Source organism: Sapajus apella, unplaced genomic scaffold (assembly GCF_009761245.1).
Source record: "Sapajus apella isolate SASKATOON/1434 unplaced genomic scaffold, GSC_monkey_1.0 scaffold29, whole genome shotgun sequence".
Lineage (NCBI taxonomy): Eukaryota > Metazoa > Chordata > Mammalia > Primates > Cebidae > Sapajus > Sapajus apella.
This window is the reverse complement of record NW_022436969.1, coordinates 14,674,538-14,698,477: the sequence shown is the minus strand read 5'-3', so window position 1 is coordinate 14,698,477 and position 23,940 is coordinate 14,674,538. Positions and strand designations below refer to the sequence as shown.

The following is a 23,940-nucleotide window of genomic DNA, read 5'->3' as shown; positions in this document are numbered from 1 at the left end:
AGTCAGTACAGGCACATTTGATCTCTGTCAGTCCAAAATAATGTTAGGAGATTTTATTGTTTACTGCCTGGATTACCTTCACATAAAAATCAGCTCCCAAATCCTATGACATTTTGCTCAACCACCAATATGAATGATGACCTGTTAATCATTTCTCAAGGAACACTACCTTCCAGCTTTTATTCTCAAAAACTGCTATGAAACCACATTTTTAAAGCTTTCTATGGAGACACAGATGATTGTAATTGTGCTGCCTACTGTGACCAAATTGGAGAATATTTGAATTGAGTTGTTGGTTTTTTGTTTTTTTTTTTTTTAACAATACCGTATCTTTTGAAAGGGAAATGCCTTTGAAGGCATTTATTTGTAGGAGCAGACTGATTGACAGAGGTATTCATAGACAAAATCAAACTGCAGGTGATTAGGATAACAATTAATGTTAATGAAAAGCCAAAATACATTCTGTATCTATAAAATGGCTCAGCATTGTACTTTGAGTAATATAATTGGTATATTTCAGATTGTGCTTATTCAAAGGTGCTCTAATAGGACTTCTATAATTTTAAGCATACAACACATGAAAATCTTCAAGTAAGGAAGCCCGGAAAAGTGAAAGATCATGACATTCAGTATCCTCTGCAGGTACAATTTCAGAAGGTCAGAAAATATCCAAAAAGTGAGCATTTGGACAATGTTTACTCACATTCTTACCTCTGTTTTCTGTTTACTTTTACTCAAAAGTGCATTGGCTTCATTTTTTAGTAGTACATTAGTAAGAGCCATTTTCTTATTTTAAAAAGTAATAATTTAAAATCGTCAGCCTGTTGGGTGTTCATCATTATCAATCTCTGTAAAATTGGGATTTATTATAACTAAAGGGAAAAATTACTAATAAAAAATCTGCATCTTCACTGCAGAGGATTTTGTTCTGTCTAAAAAAAATATTATGTATGTGTTCAGACTGTGGTTGAAGCATCCATGTGTGGACAAGGAGGCCTGAATCAGGACACTGCCCTAGCTGGCCAGGACATTGGCACCCTCTCTTGGGGTACTCCTTGTTTTCTTCCAGTCTTCTCTCATAAACTTCTCTTGCAAGAAATCATTGCTTCTTTGAGATCTTTTTGCCCCTCCTTTCCCATATTTATTCTCTAACTACAGCTAGAGAAATCTTTAGTACAAATGTGACCATGCCACTATCTTGTTTAAATTCCTCTAATGGACTGCCACCACCTGCAAATATAGTCCTGCATCTTGACATAGCTTCACCAAGGATCTCATGATTTTGCACTGACTACCTGTCTCACTTAGGAACAGGTACAGATGCAAGTTTCAGTACACAAAATTACAGAAAGCAGAATAACTGCGAGCTATTTCCCCTCCTATCTCCACACGTACTCCCTCTGCAGAGCCTTTGGCTAAAGTTGCCATGTGGTTCAATAGCATGGGACTCTGGCTTCCTATGGGGCCAGCACAGGCCCTTCCTTTACTTGATAAGATAAGGAAACAAAGTAAAGGTCTATTTTTCTCTCACCTAAACAAAATGCAGAGGCGTGCCTCCAGGGCTGATATGACACTCCACTGTAGGTCAGAGCCTTTATCTTCTGCTTCTCTAATCCTCAAACTGTAACTTCTATCTCATGGTACAAGATCACTATTCACCCAGCCCCCACAGCTGTATTTCAGCCAGGGAAGGGGGAAGGAAGGATATGTCCCTTACTTTAGAGATGTTTTCCAGAAATTGCACATGCCATTTTCAATTATATTCCATTAGCCGGCATTAGTCACCTAAGCACATCTAGGGAGAGTGGGAAATGAAGTCATTGTTCAGGGCTGCTTGTACTTTTCAACAAGAGAATCCTTTCTCTTAAGTGGAATGTTATAACCTGGCAAGGACAAGCTTCAGGCAGGTGGAGGGATGCCAAAAAGGTGACTTGAAAGAGAGTACAAGGATGATCACTAGAGGCTGGGAAGGGTAGTGAGGGGGGTGTGGCTGAGGTGGGAGAATGGGAATGATAATTGGGTACAAAAAAAAATAGATGCAAGGCCAAATGAATGATAAAAGCTAGTATTTGATAGCACAATAGGGTGACTATAGTCAATAGTAATTTAATTGCACATTTAAAAATAACTATAAGAGTGCAATTGGATTGTTTGTAACAAAAAGGATAAATGTTTGAGGTGATAGATATTCCATTTACCTTGATGTGATTATTATACATTATATGCCTGTATCAAAATATCCCAGGTACCCCAGAAATATATACACTACTAGGTACCCACAAAAATTTTTTAAAGTATTCTTTTAAGGTGACTTGACCCTGAAAAGATTTGTGGGGATTTCCTCTTCCTACTGTCTCCCCAAACACGAACACAGTGCCTTCTGTTCTTTTGGGCAGGGTCCACTGTGTTCTCTTCCTAAAGCAAGTTGCAATTGCCTGTCTGTCCGTCCTCACGGAGTAAGACAGGGGAGGGCCTTCAATTGGCTCTTCTTTCTGCACATAAAGAAAAATCAAGAAAAGCAGCTCTAAATAAAGACATGCACAAAAATCAAAATGGAATAAGGACTTGCCAGCTATACAAGACCATTTTCCCTTTGTCAGCATCTTCTAATATGTGGAGTGTTTGTGTTTTCCTTGGGCCTAATAAATTACCTACCTTGAGAATTTCCTTTACAGTGCTTGATTATTCTTGCCTTAGCTATCATCTGGACAGTGATAATTCTGCTCCAGGTGTGGGAACTCTGGAAAAACTGTGCATCTCACACTCTGAGTTTATCTCATGGCTTCAAACAGGGTCAACCAATTATCCAAGCAAAAAAATCAGGGGACATGGCACAATGGTAAAATTGAACTTAGAAGGATAATAAAACAGAACATTAAAGTCACAGTGAAAAGAAAAAATCAGAGATAATCACTGGTAGTCATAGAAACGCTGATGAAGACATGTTGACCACAGTCCCCATTCTTGCTCAAAGAACAAGGCCTGAAAGGCAATTTGCGTCTCTATTTCCAGAAATTGTTATCGTCACTTAAAATCTCATTGACAGGCTAGCATCCTCTTTTCTCAAGAATGCATACAAGAATGAGAATTGTTATTTATCTCTTTTCATGTTTTTCATGACCAGGTCACGAAATGCATATGCTGAATCCCTCGTGGCCAAAGGGTTTATGACATGTCTCTCTCAACATCATAAGCCCATTGGCCTCTAGGGATTTACTGTAGGTGTTTGGTCATCTTTGCAGCAGCAGGCAAGAGAGGGATGTTCAATTAATGCTTCTTAATGATGCTCTTGGACACACCACAGGTGGGAGCAAACGGTGCCCATGGATACAACTTACAAACATTAATTAGGAGAGGGGGGAAAAAAAAGAAGTGACAGAGATGAGTGTGCTGGAAATGGAGTTTAAGAGTAAGGCAAGAGGAAAATGAAGAATGGGAGAAGGAAGAACAGGACCACCATAGTAGGTGCCACCAGCAATTGTCAAAACCCATTGCCAATGGCCTTGGGATTTTAGAACATCTGCCCTTGCTCACCGATGTATTTCCTTTTATAAGCCCAAACTGACCTATTTTTGTTTTAAAATGACAAGATGATAGAAGAGAGTGTAAGATTTGTTATAGAAAGGGCTGGGGTATTAAGTTGTTTATTTGGCCTTGACCAGAAAGATAGATTTAGCACTTAAAAACGTATATTGTCATTTTTATGACCTTATTTTCCCACATCTGAGAGAAAAAGATCATGATCTCAATATCTCTTTTACAAATATAAGGAAGGAGGAAAGTTAGCTTATTTATTCTGGATGCAATTTGTTTCCCTCCAAAAAAATAGAGGCACTTGTCCTGTGCTGAAAATAGCCCAGGTAAATTTTAGCAAAAATCACACTGCGTATGATTAATTTACGGAAATTATCATCGGTTACATCATTTAACTTACATCATTATTAGTGGCCTTAAAGCAGCTCTTCCTTTGCTCTGCTTGTCCTCAGGTAACATCATCTTGCATGGAATGCTGCTCACATAATAAAGATAATTAAATACTGAATACCTGATTAAAATAATCTTGTATATTTTGGAGTAAACATGTATAATTCATGTTGTCAGCTCTTGCCAGCTTCACATTTTATTTAGCAGAAAATATCTACCCAAGTCTCAACTGCTTGAGAAGGAAAGTTCGAAACGTTATCTAATATTATTTTATACTTTGAGATTCTACTATATGTGATCATAAAACTTAGTATGTGTCTATAATCCTAACAGAATCTTGTTTCTGCTTTTTACTTTTCAGTCTATATTTGAAAAGCAAAAATGTCCTCAGTGGGACCTGGTTTATAGGGAGAGACTTTCTTATGCAATGAATTTTTCCATCTAAGTTAGTTTATGCCACAGTTTTGTTAAAACACATACTTAACCCTCTTACATTCTTCCTTGCCGCAGCCTACTTTTAGGAACATAACTTCATGCAAAGCAATGCCAACGTTTTCTGTTTCCATTAGTCTCTCACCAGTGGACATATTTTTACCTATTGGTTTTTCCTTATCCACAGGTATCGTTAAGTCTTGAATTCCTTTTTTGTCTCTTCAAGTGTCAGTTTCTCTCTCTCTCCTCCCAGCAGACTGGCCTCTGTCTAATCATCCTGTAATCAGTAAAGTCAGGCAAGCTCCTAAGACTTTACTTCCAGACAGGTAGAACTGCAGAAGGTACGGTATTCTCCAGTGGGTTGCAGAGATAGAAGTCAAAGGTAAATTGGTTGGAAGGAGTATTCATCAGCCAGCTTCCTGCCTTGCTCTGAAAACTGCTAGTCTTTGGAATGGTCCTCCAAATTCTTGAGCGTCTTTCCTTGGCCTTGCCCAGCCCAGCCTTTGCCGCACAGTCATGTTTTCATTAAACAAAAGCTACTTGAATCGCAATATGAACCTCTTTGGGAAATTTTGCATTAATGCATTAAGTTATCGGGTAAATATTCTACCTTAATTCCCACTATCCACTAGGGTAACATTTTGCTAAATACTGGATGGGTAAAACATAGTCCCTACCCTCGAGGACCTCATAATTTAGTAGACTAGCCAATTCTGAGTGACTGCGCTAATTAAAACCTTTCATCATTATTTCTGAATGGTCAGTCCAGAAACTGGGAGACAGGAGGAAGAAAGGAGCTTCACAAAGCATGGATAGAGATTGCCAACATTGTCATGGGCTCCCAGATGCAGTATGTCCCATGGAATAGAAAAGACCTGGCCTCTCAAACATCTTTTTTCATGAGGCTAAGTTCGGATGTTATACATATATATATATTTTTTATTTTATGTTATTTATTTTTTTTTTTGAGACAAAATTTTCCTCTGTCACCCAGGCTGGAATGCAGTGGCACGATCTCAGCTTACCGCAACCTCTACCTCCTGGGTTCAAGTGATTTTCCACCTCAGTCTCCTGGGTAGCTGGGATTACAGGTGCCCACCACCACACCCAGATAATTTTTGTATTTTTAATAGAGATGAGGTTTCACTACGTTGGCTAGGCTGGTCTCAAACTCCTGACTTCAGATAATCTGCTTGCCTTGGTCTCCCAAAGTGCTGGTACTGCAGGTGTGAATCACCACACCCAGCCCTATATGTTTTGTTTCTTAATTAAGCCACATATCTATCTCTCTAGGAATATCTGAGATGACATCAGTGATATTTTAGAGAGTCACATTGGCTTTCCAGGATGACTCTTTATATGGCAATTTTTGTATTATAGGAAGTCTAGAAAGAAAATTAGGCTATCAGTGGGAACTTGGTCAGGCACTGACTCCAACACTGTTTTAGAGTCCAAAGAAAATAGTCTGCCTGGTGGAATAGCAGCCCCTCTTACTAAAGCTCTGGAAGATTCGAGCTTAGAAATGGACTGAGTTACCCTACATGGGATATGCATGAGTGACTTTTTCCTGAGTCTGAGCTATGAGATGTGGGGCCCTTCACTCATGTCCCTAAGAACTATTCAAGAGCCATCCTTTGGTCATTTTGCCATCGTCTATTAACTTTCTTTTTCTTTTTGAGACAGAGTCTCATTCTGACACCCAGGCTGAAGTGTAGAGGTACATTCACAACTCACTGCAGCCTCAACCTTCTGGGCTCAAGCAATCCTCTCCCCACTTGAGTAGCTGGGACTATAGGCATTTGCCACCACCCCCAGCTAATTTTTAAAAATTTTTTGTAGAGACTGGTTCCACTATGTTGCCCAGCTGGTCTCACACTCCTGGGCTCAAATGATTCTCCCACCTTGGCCTCCCAAAGTGCTGGGATTACAGGCATGAGCCGCCACACCTGGTCCTGTAATATAAACATTCAACCAGAAACCTTAAACTAGGAAGAAGAGATACTTGATCCTCAAATTAGCCAAGTCAAGCTTATTTGTTCTCTCAGTTTGTTTAGAGAAAGCTCTTGAACCTCAGTTGACAGAAATATCTGGGCAGATTTTCTCTACGTTTCTGATTTATTTGCCATATCTTTACTTTTTGCTGCTCTGATTAACCTGGGGAGATTGTGTAGTGCAGTTGTTCCTACAGCATTCAAAATGCAAGGCATGCAACAGAAGACGGATATATTTTAAAGATACAAGGTGCCATTGGCTTCTATTATTTATCTAGTTTTTAACTCACATTTTCATTCACAGTTACAGAGTGCTATTACTATGTGCTTATATGGCTGGATTGTCACTAGGTGGGAGTATATAAGGTGACTAATAGATAGACTAGGCGTCAGGGAACGTAAGCCAGAAGAGAGATCCTGACCCAAACAACTCTGTAGCTTCTGGGGAGTGAGTTTCAGATGTGGTAGAAACACAAGAGAGGAACTAATTCTCTCGGCCAGGAGGACAAGCAAACGTTTCCCAGAGGAACTGAGCCCCTCTCCGGTTCTATCTTTAACAATTAACATGTAGAGACCAGCCTGACCAACATGGTAAAACCTCGTCTCTACTAAAAACACCAAGTTTAGCCAGCCATGGTGGCAGGTACCTGTAATCCCAGCTACTCAGGTGGCTGGGGCAGGAGAATCACTTGAACCCAGGAGACTGAGGTTGCAGTGAGCCGAGATCATGCCATTGCACTACAGCCTGGGCAACAGAGCAAAAACGCTGTCAAAGAGTAAGACCCAAGAAGCAAGAGAAAGATACATCCAGTTATTGAAGCCATAGAGAGAAGGAGTCATTCTTTCAAATAATTTTTAAAAGTTTGGCTCTTTAAAACATAGTTTCCTTTTCCTAGGTGGTTTTATTTATTTATTTATTTATTTTGAAATGGGGTTTCACTCTGTCACCCATGCTGGAATGCAGTGGCACGATCTTGCCTCACTGCAACCTCCACCTCCAGGGTTCAAGCAATTCTCCTGCCTCAGCCTCCCAAGTAGCTGGGATTACAGGTGCCCACCACCACGCCCAGCTAATTTTTATATTTTTAATAGAGACAGAATTTCACCATATTGGCCAGAGTGATCTTGAACTCCTGACTGCAGGTGATCTGCCTGCCTCAGCCTCCCAAAGTGCTGGGATTACAGGCATGAAAGACCATACCCACTCTCCTTTTCCTAGTTTTCTAGCTTTACCTCCTTCTCTCCCTACAGGTTTTAGAGTCAGCTTTCCTGCCCCATAGAGATAACAGAGCTTTTCCAATAATGCATTCAAGCTGTTTTTAGGAACATTTATAAGTACTTCTACCAAAAAATGCAATGGCAGATGGCAGCCTCAAAAGATCAATATCCGGCCTGCGGAATGGTTCATGCCTGTAATCCCAGCACTTAGGGAGGCCAAGGTGGGAGGATCGCTTGAAGCCAGGAGTTCAAGACCAAGCCTAGACAATATAGTGAGACCTCGTCTCTGCAAAAATTAGCCAGGCTTGGTGGTGCCTGCCTGCAGTCCTAGCTACTCGGGAGGCTGTCTTGGAGGAGGTGGGGACTTCAGGAAGCAGGGATCGGGCCTCTGCACTCTAGCCTGTGCAAGAAAGCAAGACCCTGTAAAGTACAATACCTAATTTCCAAGAGAAATATTAACGACTTTGCCCTCTTTTCTTCATTCCCCCAGATCTCTGCCCGAGACGGGTCCGGAACCTGACTCCCGGGTGTCCATGACCCCGGCGGCTGCTTCCCGTCAGCAATGAAAGGGCTATCGGGAAGCCGCAGCCATCACCACGGGGTCACCTGCGACTCGGCCTGTGACTCGCTGTCGCACCACTCTGACCGCAAGCCCTACCTGCTGAGCCCGGTGGAGCACCACCCCGCGGACCACCCGTACTACACCCAGCGGAACTCCTTCCAGGCTGAGTGCGTGGGCCCCTTCAGCGACCCGCTGGCCAGCAGCACCTTCCCCCGCAGGCACTACACCTCGCAGCAGGAGCTGAAGGACGAGTGCGCCCTGGTGCCGCGCACCCTGGCCACCAAGGCGAACCGCATCCCTGCCAACCTGCTGGACCAGTTCGAGCGGCAGCTGCCGCTCAGCCGCGATGGCTACCACACGCTGCAGTACAAGCGCACGGCCGTGGAGCACCGCAGCGACAGCCCCGGCCGCATCCGCCACCTGGTGCACTCGGTCCAGAAGCTCTTCACCAAGTCGCACTCCCTGGAGGGGCCGTCCAAGGGCAGCGTCAACGGAGGCAAGGCCAGCCCCGACGAGGCGCAGGCGGTGCGCTATGGCAAGCGCAGCAAGAGTAAGGAGCGGCGCACGGAGCCCAAGGCCCGGCCCAGCACCTCCCCGGGCTGGTGGAGCTCCGACGACAACCTCGACGGCGACATGTGCATCTACCACACCCCCTCAGGCGTGATGACCATGGGCAGGTGCCCCGACCGCTCGGCCTCACAGTACTTCATGGAGGCCTACAACACCATCAGTGAGCAGGCAGTGAAGGCCTCCCGGAGCAACAACGACGTTAAGTGCTCCACCTGCGCCAACCTGCCCGTCAGCCTGGACACCCCTCTGCTGAAGAAGAGCGCCTGGTCCTCCACGCTCACCGTGAGCCGCGCCCGGGAGGTGTACCAGAAGGCCTCGGTGAACATGGACCAGGCCATGGTGAAGTCCGAGTCGTGTCAGCAAGAACGCTCCTGCCAGTACTTGCAGGTACCATTTCTGTCAATGATGGAGGCTTACAAGCACTACCTGGCTTGGTTGTGTGGGCATTTCTCCTGGATCTAGTCGTGGCACTACTCCCGAATTATCTATTAAGTTATGAGCCTCCTGGTTCTAGTCTTGGCACTACTCTGAATTTTCTATTTTAAGATATGAGACTGTCGGGAAAATGCAAAGGAACAAATGCTACCGACCTCATTGGGTTAACTTAAGATACTAGCTATCCAAGTGCTTTGAAAAGCACTCCTATGTAAAGGCAAGGAGTTATTATGGCATTCCTCTTTTGTCTGAGGGATCAGAGGATGGGAAGGAGAGGAAAGGGAAATCCACAGAGAATTTTAAAATTCAAAAAATAAACAATGATCTTTTGACTTTTGGAAAGAGTTTAATTAGATCTATTCAGGGTTTTGCGGGGTGGTTTTCATTGTAAAATCCTGTCGGAAGCTATATTAGAACACTGTGATGGTCATCACCATCACCATCACTAACTAAACCCCCACCTGAGCTTCCACCCCAAAGGTACAGCAAATCAGGAAGACGCCCTGTGCCCAGAGGAGGTGGGGAGCTAGCCAGTTTGGGGACCTGACAAGCACAGCTGCAGAGACCCAGGACAACAGAGAGTAGGAGGAAAAAGGGGAAGGATCAGAACAGTAAAATACAATCAGTGTCAACGTGTAAATCCCACACACTTACAGAGCCACGGCAGGCTGCTCTTCCCTGCCACTGTCTCCTTGTGTTTTCCTCCAGTTCCCTGAAACCAGATGTTACCTGGATAAAAATATAGGAGAGAGGGCGCTTTCTTCCCTACCTTCTTTCTGTTGTATTGTAATTTTTCCAAAGACACATTTTTCCATAAGAAGAACCCTCATCTTTTCCTTTTTCAGAGTGTCTTTTCTTCTCTGTTATCTCCTGCTAGCCCAATCTTTAAAAAAAAAAAAATTGCTGAGCTATAAAAGTATAACATACCCACTCCCATTTTATACTCCCACCTTAAGAAGAAATGCAAAGAAAAATTCTTCCTTTGAGGATTCCATCTTTTTTGCTCCCTTTGAACTCCTCCTGACAAATCTGGCTCCCTTGGGAATGCCTCCACCAATCCCTGAGAAATCCCAAGCTGGCAGTTCCTGTACAAGGGCAGTGCCAGAGCCTGTTCTCAGAGTTCAGAAGAAGCCACCAGGACATGCACAGTTTTCACAAACAATACACAATTATGTAGTCAGTATTTCCCACTGAGGGTGGTATTGCCTAATTTCCCATAAGGTCACTACATGTTAATAAGTTATCAAGAACCATAACAATTTTAGAACTCAATACCTATGTAACAATCCTGCACAATCTGCACATGTACCCCAGAACTTAAAGTAGAATAAAAAACTAAACTAAAATAAAAATTTTAGAACTGAAGTATCACTGAATCCACTTAGCATATGAAAAAGTAGACACAAAGAAAGGTAAATACTTAGTGGGTTAAACCGTGAGCATGTGGCAGAGGTGGAAGGAGAACCCAGTCTCTTAACTTAGAGAAATGGCCATTATGAAGGTTGTAACTGAAAGCTCTAGAAACTCTTTAGGAACATAAAGCTCACCCACCACTGAAAGGAAAGTAATTCAACAAGGATATCTGTCTTGAAAAAAGTAAGAAGTAAAGAGACGAAAGCCCTAGAGTACCACACATTTTGTTTGCAAAGGTTCTATGACCAGTGGCAAAAACAAAACAAATTGAAAGAAAAAAAAAAAAGCCTATACTTAAATAAGTAATGATGAGATTAGATGAGAAGTATCAGAGTAAAGGATGCTGTGTATGGATCTAGCATGAGCCTTTGTTAGTAATGAAATGTTTTCATTGTATTTGCCTAGATGCCTATGTCCTTCCTCCCTTAGGTTCACTTTTCTTTTTCATACTTTTTTGGAGTCAAAATCTCAGGTAATGGTGAAAAGTCAAAGGATAAGGAAAGAAGTAAAGGGATATTAATTGAAAATCTAGTATGTACCAGATGCTATAGCAAATGTGTTCACATTTCTTATTTCATTTAATCTTTGTAATAATCCTGAGATTACTAAATATAATAATACTCTATTTTTATGAGAAGAAACTGACACTTAGAAATATCAAGTGATTTAAAGCCCCATGATCTGGAGGTTGTACAACTGAGATTTAGACTCCAGTCTATTTGATGCCAACACCAAGCTCTTTCTAATATGCCCTAGCACAGACCTGAAACAAGGGCATGAAAAATAGTGAGCAAGAAGAAAATATTAAAGTTTTTCAGTAAAATGAGAATGAAATCTTAAAGGCTTAAGTATGGGATTTAGTATAGTAGCATTATTGGATCTCCTACTATAAAGATTTGGAAATTCTATTTTCAAATTATTTGCCTTCTTCAAGCCATTTTTTTAATGAAACATTTGAGGCTTGCAGAAAGGTATAAAGAACAAAATAAAACACCCATTTATACATCACCCAGCTACAGAACTAAAACATTAATTACCATGGATCACACACATATTTGTGTTAATCCCTTTTACTTCCCTTCCCTTCTTCCCCAGAGTAATAGCTAATCTAACTTTGATACCCAAAGCACCTTTGTTTTTAATTATGAAATTATTGAAAGGCTGAAAACAGTTTAACATATTCTGTCCTACACGGGGCAATAATTAACCAAGCTAGTTCAACCTTTTAAGTATAAACTAAACTCCAAGTTAATCTTTATTAATAGATGTTGAATTTATTAAGTTCCTATTTTATGCAAGGCTTTTAAACTAGGAAAAAATCTATATTTCAATGTGGGAGGTAGTATATTAGTAAATGAATTAAATGTAAAGCAGTTTACACCTCCCAACCCGTGTGCTGAGGCTGAAGAGATGCTGTAAAGAAAGGGAAGAAAGAACCATACATTCACATGGGGCCAGAGCAGAACAGAAAACACCTCCTGAGAGCTGGGCTCCTGCTCCCTTCTTGCTTCTAGGAAATGAAAAGAGAATCTGCCATCCTGTGCAGGCTCTGCTCAGGAAGATAGGGCTAGCCAGCTGCAGCTAGCTCCAAGGGAATAATTTCATTTATAGGCTCATCCTTAGAAGTAAATTTGGAAAAAACAGAGAGGGAGAGAGAGTTTCTTTGGAGTTCCTTTTTTTTTTTCTCTTTTTCAGCTCTATTTGCCTTAACTGCCAACTGATATTGAAGCTGGATTTACAAATGAGTTTAACTTCAATATTAGAGATTTAGTGGGCAAAGCACTATTCTACTAGTTCCAGGAGTGTTCTAGTCCTTATTCGTCGCAAACTAGTAACATGACCTAGAACCATTCTTTCAGCTCTCTGGGCCTTCTTCCTCTGATAGAAAATGAGGCACTTGGTCTAGAAGGTGTACAATCTCAGTAGGCATTTCAAACTCGTAAATTGCATGTGTCAGGGTACTAATCAGAACTATTCACAAGAGTTGGAAGTCCCGGGACTCTTATTTCAGAGATTCCTACTATATGTTTTTCAGATGTTATCTATATCTCATTTGTTCTTTAAAACTCTAGAGATATTTCACAGTTGAAGAAGCTAAGTTTTTGTAAATTAGGTTAAGTAACTTGCCCAAGGACACACAGCTAATGTCACAACGTGTTGGGTTGAAACTGATTTGTCTGCCTTCAAAGTCTTGTATTCATTTACTATGCCCAATCTCTACCCCCTCCAAATACAAAGCACAGGGAGGAGGCAGTGTATATCAAGTATATATTATGTGCCAGAAACTGTGTATATCTCATTAAGTACTCAAAACAACTTTGTAGAGTAGTATTTACTTTAGTTCTACAGACAACAAAACAGGCACAAATGCCTAAATCATTTGCCCAGGAACACATAAACAGTAAATGGGGGAGCTAGCACTTGATCCCAGATCTGTCCAACTCCATAATATGCTTTAGAAATGGAAATGAGTGCATCTTTTTTATTTTATTACTTGGTTTATTTTGCAGTAAATGTATGTGTGCATTTGACCTCATATGCGTGTGAGAAGTTAAGAGGGCATGGATGTCAAATCAGACTAACAATGAAATGACTGATTACATCTCTAATTTGATTCAAGACTAACAAAGATGAAATTCATAATTATCAATAATAAAGTCTAAATACTAGCAAACCTCTGATTCTCTCTTTGCAGAATTATCACTCAGAATTAGCTTAATTTGGGCCATTGCCATGATTCTATAGAAAATGAGAAGTCTGTAGTTATTTAGCCTCTGCCTGACATTGATTTAGGAATAAAATACTGTGGCTTGAAATCTTTGGAAGTTCCAGTTAATACAGTCAATTGTATTATGAGTGATATATGCTTACTCACAAGCTGTCTGTAGTTAATGAAAAAAAAAGACTCCTCTTTTTCCAATATTGTTATTTTTAAATGTCAAGAATCAGATGTCTGCTGTTTAGAACTATTGTACCGCTGCCAGTGACTGTCTGTATTAGGGTTGGGAGCAGGAACATGGATTTGAAGACATTAAAACTGTTTAATTCTCAGTTGAGATGTGGTTGGCTCTTATACATTTGGAATAAAGCATTTATGGCACATCTCAGGGTAAGTGCTTAATAGTTAATTAAATAAAATAGGAAGAGGTTCAGAGATAGACTAAAAGGTGGTTTTTGTTGTTGTTTGTTTTTGCTTTTAAAAAGCAGAATTCTTGGTTCTTTATGTAAACGTTATGTATTGAGTGACTGACATGTAAAACCATTCAGAAGAGCAAGATTTTAGATTTCCAACTGTTAACCTAAAAGAAAAATCCCTTCAAACCGTGTATTTTGCATTCATCCAGCCGTAGAAACAGGAAAAGGGAAACAAAACGCTCTCTCCCCGGTAGAAGTGGAGAGAGAGAGACAGAGGGAGCGAGAGAGAGAGCAAGACAGACTGAGAAGGAAAGCACTCCCAGAGATGAAATTGTAGGAAAGCAAAATGATCGACCTTTTTAAGGCTGAGTGGGTTTCTTCAGTTTGTGTGCAAGTTTCAAGAAATGGAAGGACTGACCAGGTTTGGGCATAACTCTTTTATTACTTTGTATTTGATAATAGTGTGTTGTTGGTTTGGATGGTTTTTGTGGTAGGGAAAGAAAGGGGTAGTATTTGTGATTTCATTTCTCCTCTAAATGATGGCTAGTAAGACTGAAAGAGCTGACAAACTAATGTATGTACAGATAGTAAAAAAGCAGGTGGAGACATCAGGAACCTACAAATCTGTGTCTCCACAAGGGCTTTTTTAAATCTTTGACACATGATCTCAGATCTGCTAGGTGCTGTTAGAGGACATTATATGGCTGATGATTGAAATGTGATCGGTTGTTTTCCAGGACCAGGATTCTGAATACTTACTGTTCCTTTGCAAAATTAAAATTTATGGATGATTGCTCTTTTGGGGGATGGGGATCTGTTTAAATAAGGCATTACACAAGATCACTGAGGAAGCATTCATAGCAAGCATGAATCCAGGACCTTTTAAATACAGGTAAAATTATTTTTTCAATAATCTGTTCAAGATTATTTCCATCTTTGCCCAGTGGGAGTTTTCTTTTCCCGGCTGAGTTTTTCCTCCCTCTTGTGTTAGAACAATTTTAAGTCTCCTAATTCAATTAAAACTACTTTACATGCAATTTATGAAAGTGCTGAACAGTTCTGCTAATGACTTTGGCTGCTGGGATGTTTCTTTGCTGCCTTTTTCTAAAATCCCATCCACCACATTCATTGATGATTTTCTTTATTTTTAATTTAAATTGCCTTAATAACCCAGCAAGTGAATGTCAAGGTTCCTGAATGGATTTCCTATTAGGTTTGCACAATCTTCGCCCTGATTTTCACTGATCTTGGTAGAGATGCCCCTCTTCATTCATAGAAAGATGAAATTGCTCCTGCCTGGTGCTAACTTTGAATGTGGAATCAGTGATCAGCAGCAGAGTCCTGTTAATTCTCTCTCTCTCTGTGATTCTCTGTTATTCTCACTATTGCCATGTCCAATTAATTGAGGGAAAAAAAAATTGAGAAAACACTGTGAGAAAGCAGGGGTCCAGAAAGACTCGTTGGTAGTAGAGGGAAGATCAAAAGTATATAGGAAAGACCTCTTGGAAGTCGTTAAAGAAACTTTATTATGCTTGGCCTCTAGTTTCATTGTTTTCTAAAGATATTTTTGGCAACACCAAAGTGCTTGGTTAGCCACAGTCAGGGGTTTCTGCCTGTAACACACACTTTCTGATCTCACAGAATTCCAATCTACTAATTAAAGGCATAGCATTAGTGAGCAAAGAGTGAAGAAAAACTAGCCTTGAATCTCTCAGTGGTCAGTGGATTTCATCTCCCCTTTTTCCATTCTCCTTAGAAAACAGTTTGCTTGACTGCAAATTAAAGACAGTAAATCAAGGTAATCATTCACCATTCTTTAAGAGAACCATTCACCCACAGTCTCTGGCCCACTTGAGATCATGGCATTACACAATTTTACACAGTGATTTGTGAATGGTAGAACACATTGGTCTTTTGTGTCAGGTGTTTTAGGAACTGCTAAAAAATATATGCAATATTGCCAAGCTAACTTTAATTTGTAATTCAATTATGTTTTCCACCACTTTGGTTTTAGATTCAAAGACAACAATCCGTCTTGGCGGATTATTGCATAGGGAGAATTTTTTTTCCACCTCATTTTGGTAAATGCATAGTTAAGTGTTTTTCCAAATTCTTAAACTGAAACCACAGTAGGGAATTGCATTAAGTTTTTTTTCAACGAGTGATTTCTTTATATTCAACCCAATCCTCTATGTTTATAAACTAAAAGTTAATGATATAAAGAATTAATTAATTACTGTTGTACAATCAACAGAGGTAAAGGAGAAAATATCGTGTAAAGAAAGGCATAACATTTACTCTTACTGTCACTTTTGACCAAATTCTTGTTTTTACTGTTTTTAATTTTTTTTTTTGTCTTGGGGTGCATTCACATGATTAAGGAAAGACCATTTCTGATTCTCTGATATTTTAAATGTAAGAATATTTAGGACTCTCATTAAAAGCTATTTGTTTCATTTGCTAAAGTCTAGCAACATGCCTGCATTTTTTTCCATTTCTAAGATATATTTACAAAATGAATTTTCTGGATATGTAGGTCTTTTCTGTTGTGTAGGTCTTTTCTTTTGTGTATTTTTTTCACCGTTCTGTATCAACTGGAGTTTCTATTCATTGCTTCACAGAATTAGGAAGTTTCCCACAAAAATCAGGCTTGTGATATCACAGAACTGTCTATGAAGCAGAATTATGTAAGCCTAGAGTTACTGCATGCCAGGTGCATGGGTGCATGTTCATATACACACTGCATAGTATAGGTATCCCTGCAACAATACTTCTAAAATATGCATTTATACTATTTTTATCTCTGATTCATGAACTCAGATCCATTTTAACAGTGCCATTTCACAAAGTCCATGGAGGAAGAATGACTATGAAGTGGAGAAACAGATTTTTCATAGATGTTAGTGGAAAATTAATTACTTTGCTTGTCCAGTGATTATATTGAACTTCACCTTGGACCGTTAGTGTAGGCTAGTTAGGGATGTTCTGCTTCCCAGGTGTAAGAAGAAAGAGGTTTTGGTCCCCTTAATACAGGGACATCCAACAATCATAAAAAGAAATGACTTTTGCTCTCCTTAATTTTTTAAACCACAATTTAATATACACTTGCAAGATTGTCTAACTCCTCCCTGATTTAATTTGCCAAGGCTCTAAAATTATAAGATATATAATTAAAGGACCAGGCAGAGGTGGGTGTTTTCCCCTTAAAATGACAGTTTTAGAATAACAGAACCTCCTGGACAGAAGGTCATGTGGTATTGCTTCCCATTCACACTAATCTCCCTGGATTGCGGACATTGTATCTTTCTACCTACCTATTTTTCATCTAATAATCTCCTTATAAAAGAAAGCTTTGAAATTATTTAGTCCAACTTAATTTTTTGAAAAGAGGAAAACAGTAAGGAAATACCTCAACGAGATCAGTCATCTTGTCAGTGGAACCTGGCACTCGCAGGCCCACTGCCTGGCTACAAGTGCTGTTCTGTTCCCATTATGTTGTACATATTCTAGTATCCATTCTCATCACATCCTTTTAAGGCAATGGGGCCAAGACACAAGGAAGCAAAGGGAGAAGGGGCATTATCTGAAAGTTAGAGTTGAAGCAAGTTTGTGACTCAAAAGTCTCATAAGAGGCGAAGATTAACTAAATAATTGCCTGCAATTTATTTTAACTTCAAAAGAAAAGAAATGGGTATGTTTCTGCTTTTATGGATGAGTTTTTTCTGCATCATGGTAAACCACTTAGCAAAGGGGGACACATGGAGGAGAATGCATTCGGATATGTGATCTTTAGGGAATTCGCTCAGAGCCCTGCTTAGATTTTGAAGACAGCATGCACCTTTCCAGCATCTTCCACTTCTTTGAAGTCAGCATCCCTCATCTTACTTCGCTAGGATAAAAATTAACATAGCTGCTACCATATTTGCAAAGGCCAAACTTTATTTTTTATATATATATATATGTATTTATGTATGAAATATGTATGGTGTGACAGGTCGGAATTGCGTTTTGGGACAACAGGATCATGGGACCAAATATATTAAATGCGAGGACTTGCAGAGAATCTGAGAGGAATAGTGCACAGAATCCCCTAAGAGCTACAAGCTAATGTCTTAGTTATTACCCCCAACACATAACAGTAAGTGGTTGGAAAGGATTTATGTCTAAAGTTGGAAATGCTACATGAAACAATGTAAAGTGGCATCAATATGGGCACACATGGACATAATAATATCACATGTATGCCTGTATACGTGTATGGCTACTTGGTCTATCATTGAATATTTAGAGGTAACGGTTCTTTAACCTTATGTGCACAAGAATCACCTTGAGAATGTCTATAAAATGAGGATCTCTGGCATCAACCCAAGAGATTCTGATTTCATAGATACGGGGTGATTCTGAGTGATCAATCCAAGAACTGCACTTTAAGTAACCTAATTCTAGGGAACTGTAAAGCTTACTTTCTCATTGTATTTACTGAAGGGGGCAGTAGAGCCTAATAGATGAAAATAAGGGATTCAGACACGGACTGCAAGCTTTATTGATGCTGGCTTCCTACATGACTTTGTGCTCCGTCTACTCAGTACTTCTGTTTCTACACCTGTAAAATGGGCATGATGACATGGCTGCATTTGCTTGAGGTCTTAGAAACAAATTTAACTTCAAATTTGAGAATTAAATGATACAGTGTGAAATGTTCTGACCTTATATATCCTCAAACAGTAATAAGTTTTATCTCTTTTTCATGTTTCATGCACCATACCATGTTTTCCTTTACATTTTACTTAGTGTAGTTTTGATTAAGCTGGCGCTGGAATGAACACATCTGATTCTGTGGTAAATAAAAGCCCTTTCCACTGTGATGACAGTAGGTCTTAATCACAGCGTAGGTGTAAAACTTCACTGCCCTGTGTGCTGACCTAAACACAGAAAACTTCCGTCTGAAGGCCAAAGTATCACAAAGAGTCCATTTTTTTTTTCTTTTCTTTTTTGAAAGGCAGGGTTTCCCTTTGCCACCCAAGCTGGAGTGCAGTGGTGTGATCACAGCCTGCTGCAGCCTTGACCTCCTGGCTCAAGTGACCCTCCCACCTCAGCCTCCAGGGTAGCTGGGACTACAAACTCACGTTGCCATGCCCAGCTGATTTTTTACAATTTTTATAGAGACAGGGTTTCGCTGTCTTGCCTATGATGGTCTTAAACTTTTGGCCTCAAACGATCTTCCCACCTCAGCCTCCCAAAGTGCTGGGATTTCATTTGTGAGCCACTGCCCCAACCTGGATCAATCTTTTGATAGCTCAGCCTCAGTGGATCAGGTTTTCCCATGGCTTGATATTGGCTGAGGGAATATAATTCTGCCTTCTTCAAGCTTTAGTTTATTCATACAGACACACACACACACACACACACACACACACACACACACAAAACACACTTGCTTTTGTTTTGATACCTTAAGTCTGTCGAGCTCCTGCTGCCTTACTCCAGACAGCTCTGGTAAGTCCACAGGACAAACTTAATTAATAATATAAGGGAACTCTATCCACCTTCATCTCCTCTTTAATTGGCTTAGGAGAACCAGGTTCTTTGAGGCACCTTGATAGGTGCTTTTCCACCATTTATAGAAGATGACCAAACGCCCTTGGCCATCGCTCTTCTTTACTCATGCCCGAAGTCCCTAAGCCAGGTATATAATTCTTCTAATGCTGTAGAAATTCAAACGCGCAGGTGAACACTGAAACCAGGTCTCTCTCTCAGGACCTCTTCACAGAACCATTGGAAGTTCAAACTTCTGTGCACACTGAGGCTTTCGGCAGTCTAAAGTCTACCTCGCCTGCTTCTCAATGTCAACAAAACAGTGAAAACGAAAGCATTCAGCGTTCACAAGAAGGGTTTAGTACATTTAATGAAATTACATCTCTTAATTATGAAAACTTGAGCAAATAGGATTGCCATTTTTGGTTATAAAAGTGGAAATTAGTGATGATAGAGATAATCGATGGGCACTGTAAGACCCTGTTAGGCCACCCCAGGACCTGCAGTCCACACTGTGACTGCCACCTACAGTCTGAGCTCCTCTGGGGACGTCCATCTGGCTGGCATCCCTTTCGGCAGTAAATAAGTAGGGAGAGAGGCATTTCTACAGGGCTTTTCCTTTTAAAGTCCCTTAAAGGAATCCAACTACCTGTAATCCTTGGAAATGTTATGCTTTTGTCTTCTCTCCTTAACTAGTAAAAGTTTTGAAGGCTTATCTGTAACTCAAGGGGTGTCAGTGAAACTGTCATTTGTTTGCAAATGAAACCTGAGCTTTCTGAAAATGACTCCCCTGCAAAATCATTCCCCCATAACACTCCTCCACCCTTCTAGTTGATTTTAGATAGTTTCCTGTTCTCCCACCTCTTGGAAGGATTCCATGGCACGCTGAACAGACACTTTTAGTCAAAAATGCCTATAAATAGCTGATATTCCCTGCTTACTGCTTTCTTCTAAGGCTTTCACAAAGGAGGTGAAATGAATCCACCAGAAACAAGAGCTTTCTGCGAGGGGTGTGTGGTGAGGCTTATGAAAAATCAGATCCAGAGGCCGAAAATTATAGTGTAGGTTGCTTTGCCATATTTGAGTTACGCAATCACTGCATGGAAAAAAGAAACATTTTATTTCATGCCAGATGATCTCATGAACTGAACAAGCCATTAAGTGTGTCTCATCTGAACTTTCACGTTTCTTTAAAAACATATACTTTGACTTTCAAGCTGCTTTAAAAAGAAAAAAAACACCCAAAACCAACTTTTATTTATTAGATTCTATTTGTAAATCTAGATGACCAATTCCTGTAGTTTTCCATTACGGGAAATTTCAAACGATTTTCCCCAACCCCATTTCTCCTCCCAACTGCCCTTCTCTTTGGCCTCTGAGGCCCCACCCCTCATCCACACCACAGAGCCCCCAGAGTGGGACGTAGCACTCCTGGAAGACTGTGCCCATACTAGGCAAGAGCTTAATTTCTTCCTTCATTGATCTTACTGACACGAACCTCAGAAAGCCACACCAGTGGTTAATTTCATCCCCTCCTCCTTCCTGCCCCACCCCATGAATCCTCTTTAGCAAGAGAGCTGAGCTCAGCAATACTCTTCTCCTCCCCAGTTCTCTCTTCTCTCACTTCTTTTCCCTTTCCTTTTATGTAGCTATTTTATTACATAATTTGGAAGAGAACCCTAGTCCAAGATTGTCAGTTTACAGATGAGGAAACTGAGGTTTATAGAGGCTAAGTGGCATTTCCATGGCCCTTGGTTGTGGAGAGAGGTGGGGAAAAGCAACCAAACTTAAAAGTCTTCCTCAGCTCCTCTTACTTGCAAGTCCCTCAATCTCTAGCAAGAGGTGTGCATTTATCTTGATGTTACTCACACCGTTACTCACAGTGTTAATAACACTGATTCTGGCTGGGTGCAGTGGCTCAACTGCCTATAATCCCAGCACTTTGGGAGGCTGAGGCAGGTGGATCATGAGGTCAGAAATTCAAGACCAGCCTGGCCAACATAGTGAAACCCAGTCTCTACTAAAAATACAAAAAAAAAAAAAAAATTAGCTGGGCATGGTGGCAGGTGCCTGTAGTCCCAGCTACTTGGGAGGCTGAGTCAGGAGAATCACTTGAACCCAGGAGGCAGAGGTTGCAGTGAGCCAAGATTGTGCCACTGCACTCCAGCCTGAGTGACATAGTGAGACTCTGTCCCAAATAAATAAATAAATAAATAAATAAATAAAACACTGATTCCACACTTGATGGACACTCAGGACATTTTCTTCCAGTCCCAGCTCCTGCCCTTTCTACTCTGGTGGCTGGGTCTGATTTGCTATGGTCCACGCCCAGTCTATTGTTAAAATTTCTAGAGCGAGCATCTCATTATGCCTTTCTGTATTAATTTCCCAAGAACACACACCATCAGTAGAAGCAGGTATCTGGAAGAACTCAAAATATCACTTAGCCCGGTGCATTTTGTACCTCTTAACCATTGAAGTCTGTGTTCAAATAAAGCGAAGTGTGTAAAACAATTTAAAACAGCACTACTCACATTGACGCAAGAACAGGAGGTTTCAGATCTAAATTATCTCCCCAAGTCACCACACCCCACCCTGTACCTGGGCTTTCTACAGTTTTTAAACTAGTGCCCATTCCTTCCCCATTCATCAATCTAAGCTGCCTGAGAAAGAGTTTAATGACCCAGGAGGGAAATTTCTGTATCTGCTCTTAATAAGCCCACTCTTAATAAATCAGATCAATCAGAAAGCTCTGATAAGTTCCCAAAAAATAGTGGGGTCCCTATGCTGGGCGTGGTGCGTTATCCATCCCCAGTGTGGTAAGTTGAATTAGCAGCAGCAGCTGTCCTGGTTGCAGTCCTGGTGCCCTGCCCTTCATTAAAAGGACAGCAACTGATCCTGGGACTCTAAGAGCTTCTGATTGACTCATATTATAAAATCACTTTCGGGCTTTGAGCTCAAAGGTGACAAATTCTTATGTCACCTTTATACCTTTTCTCCAGCTGTGACCCAAAGAAAAGGAATTGATTTTTTTAGAAACACATAGGCCCCTCGACTCCCAGTCTAGTGCTCTTTCCATAGCACCATGTTGAACGGAAGATGGAGTGGGGGAAGAATAAGGAGAGAAAGAAGAACCATAACTTATTGAGAAGGTTCTATGGACTTGTGCTTACCATACATTGTTCTTACATTGTCTTTATCTCCGGAAGTTTCTGTGGTAGTTGTTCTGACCTCTGTTTTATGTGAAAAGGAGGGTATTGAATTTGCTCAAGATTATTCTGCTAGTAAGTGACAAAACAGATTTAAGCCCTGGCCTGTCTGATTCCACAATCTGTTCTCCACCATACCATGCTGCCTCTGCTTTGTAAATATTTCCTTTGGTCTTCTCTTGAAGGATTTTTAAATGAGAATTTTTTAAGTGACAATTAAAAATGATTAATTATGGTTTAAAAAACAGGTTCTACTTCTATGATTAGGTGTAAAACTAAATCTAGTTTGAAAAATGGTCATGTTTGAAAACAAGTAATACATGAGGTTGATTTGCAAAGTGAGATATATAAAAAGGTTATAATAGAACATTGTTTCATGTGAGTGGAAATGTTTGTTTGTTTGTTTCAACAAGAAACAATACTATTGACCCCATGAGACTGCCAGCCTGATTGTAGTTATAACATTATTAATAACACTATAAGCTTCTTATGGCCAAATATGCACTATCTGTCCATTTAATATTATTTGCTTAATTTAATTTTGGAAGGTCTGCTTCTGAAATGATGAGGAAGTAAGCTGGGAATCTTCAAACCCAATTAAATTCAACCCAAACTCAAAACCCAGACTTTCAGAGATAAGTCAGCGTGATTTTATATTTTGTCTGCCCTTACTTTTTAGGAGACCAGATGGTTAGCTCTCAGCATATTGTGAACCAGAATTCTGCTTGGTACATGAGCTTCATATATCCCAGAGTGTTAACTAAATGTTTGGGAGATTTACCCATTTTACTATTTGTTAAATTACTAGTTCAGGTTTGAAAGAAAAGATATGCTTCCCTAAAGATCTACCCTTAGAATGTTGCTTAATTACCTATCAAAGTAAAACTGAATTAGTGAGTCATACACTATCCAAGGTGGAACAGTTACATGTGCCACTTTAGAGGTGGCTGCAGGTATCCAGTGCATAAATGGTGCTGTTAGAGAATATCAGTAGAGTTTACATGAAATCCTTGTAATAGACAACAATGCAGAATAGTCAGACTGGAAATCCATCAGAATAAAGGCACCATACTCAGTCATGAACTTAGAAGTCAATGTAATCTTCATAATCCTCCTTCTTAGCTGGTTTTGGGTATTTCTTCATGTACATGTATCACACTGCAGATAGTTCAGTGTTGTATAGCAAACGCTTGCTTAATGCTCTCCCCTCTTTGTTTAAGCCCAGATGAAGTTAATTTAAAATAAGAGTTAGTCTTCATATGGCCATATTTAAAAGCCTCCACTTCTGGCCTGGTGTAGTGACTCGCTCCTGTAATCCCAGCACGTTGGGAGACCAAGGTGGGTGGATCATGAGGTCAGGCGTTCAAGACCAGCCTGACCAACATGGCGAAACCCCATCTCCACTAAGAATACAAAAATTAGCAGGACGTGGTGGCACATGCCTGTAGTCCCAGCTACTCGGGAGGCTGAGGCAGGAGAATTGTTTGAACCTAGGAGGTAGCTGTTGCAGTGAGCC

The 23,940-nt window shown here is 40.5% G+C and overlaps 1 protein-coding gene across 11 annotated transcripts in view; it reads left to right on the top strand.

Moving 5' to 3' along the window:
- The window catches only part of DLGAP1 (DLG associated protein 1), a 979,377-nt gene that overhangs the window by 594,757 nt on the left and 360,680 nt on the right, over positions 1–23,940 (top strand). For 5 of the 11 annotated variants that reach the window (XM_032293472.1, XM_032293474.1, XM_032293470.1 and 2 more), the window contains one exon: positions 8,056–9,084. In XM_032293472.1, the coding sequence (XP_032149363.1) occupies positions 8,128–9,084 (957 nt within the window). In that variant the 5' untranslated portion in view covers positions 8,056–8,127. Of the gene's footprint in view, positions 1–8,055; positions 9,085–12,302; positions 13,655–13,730; positions 14,108–23,940 lie in introns of those variants that run through there. The other 6 variants (XM_032293483.1, XM_032293481.1, XM_032293475.1 and 3 more) reach the window with 5 other exon arrangements.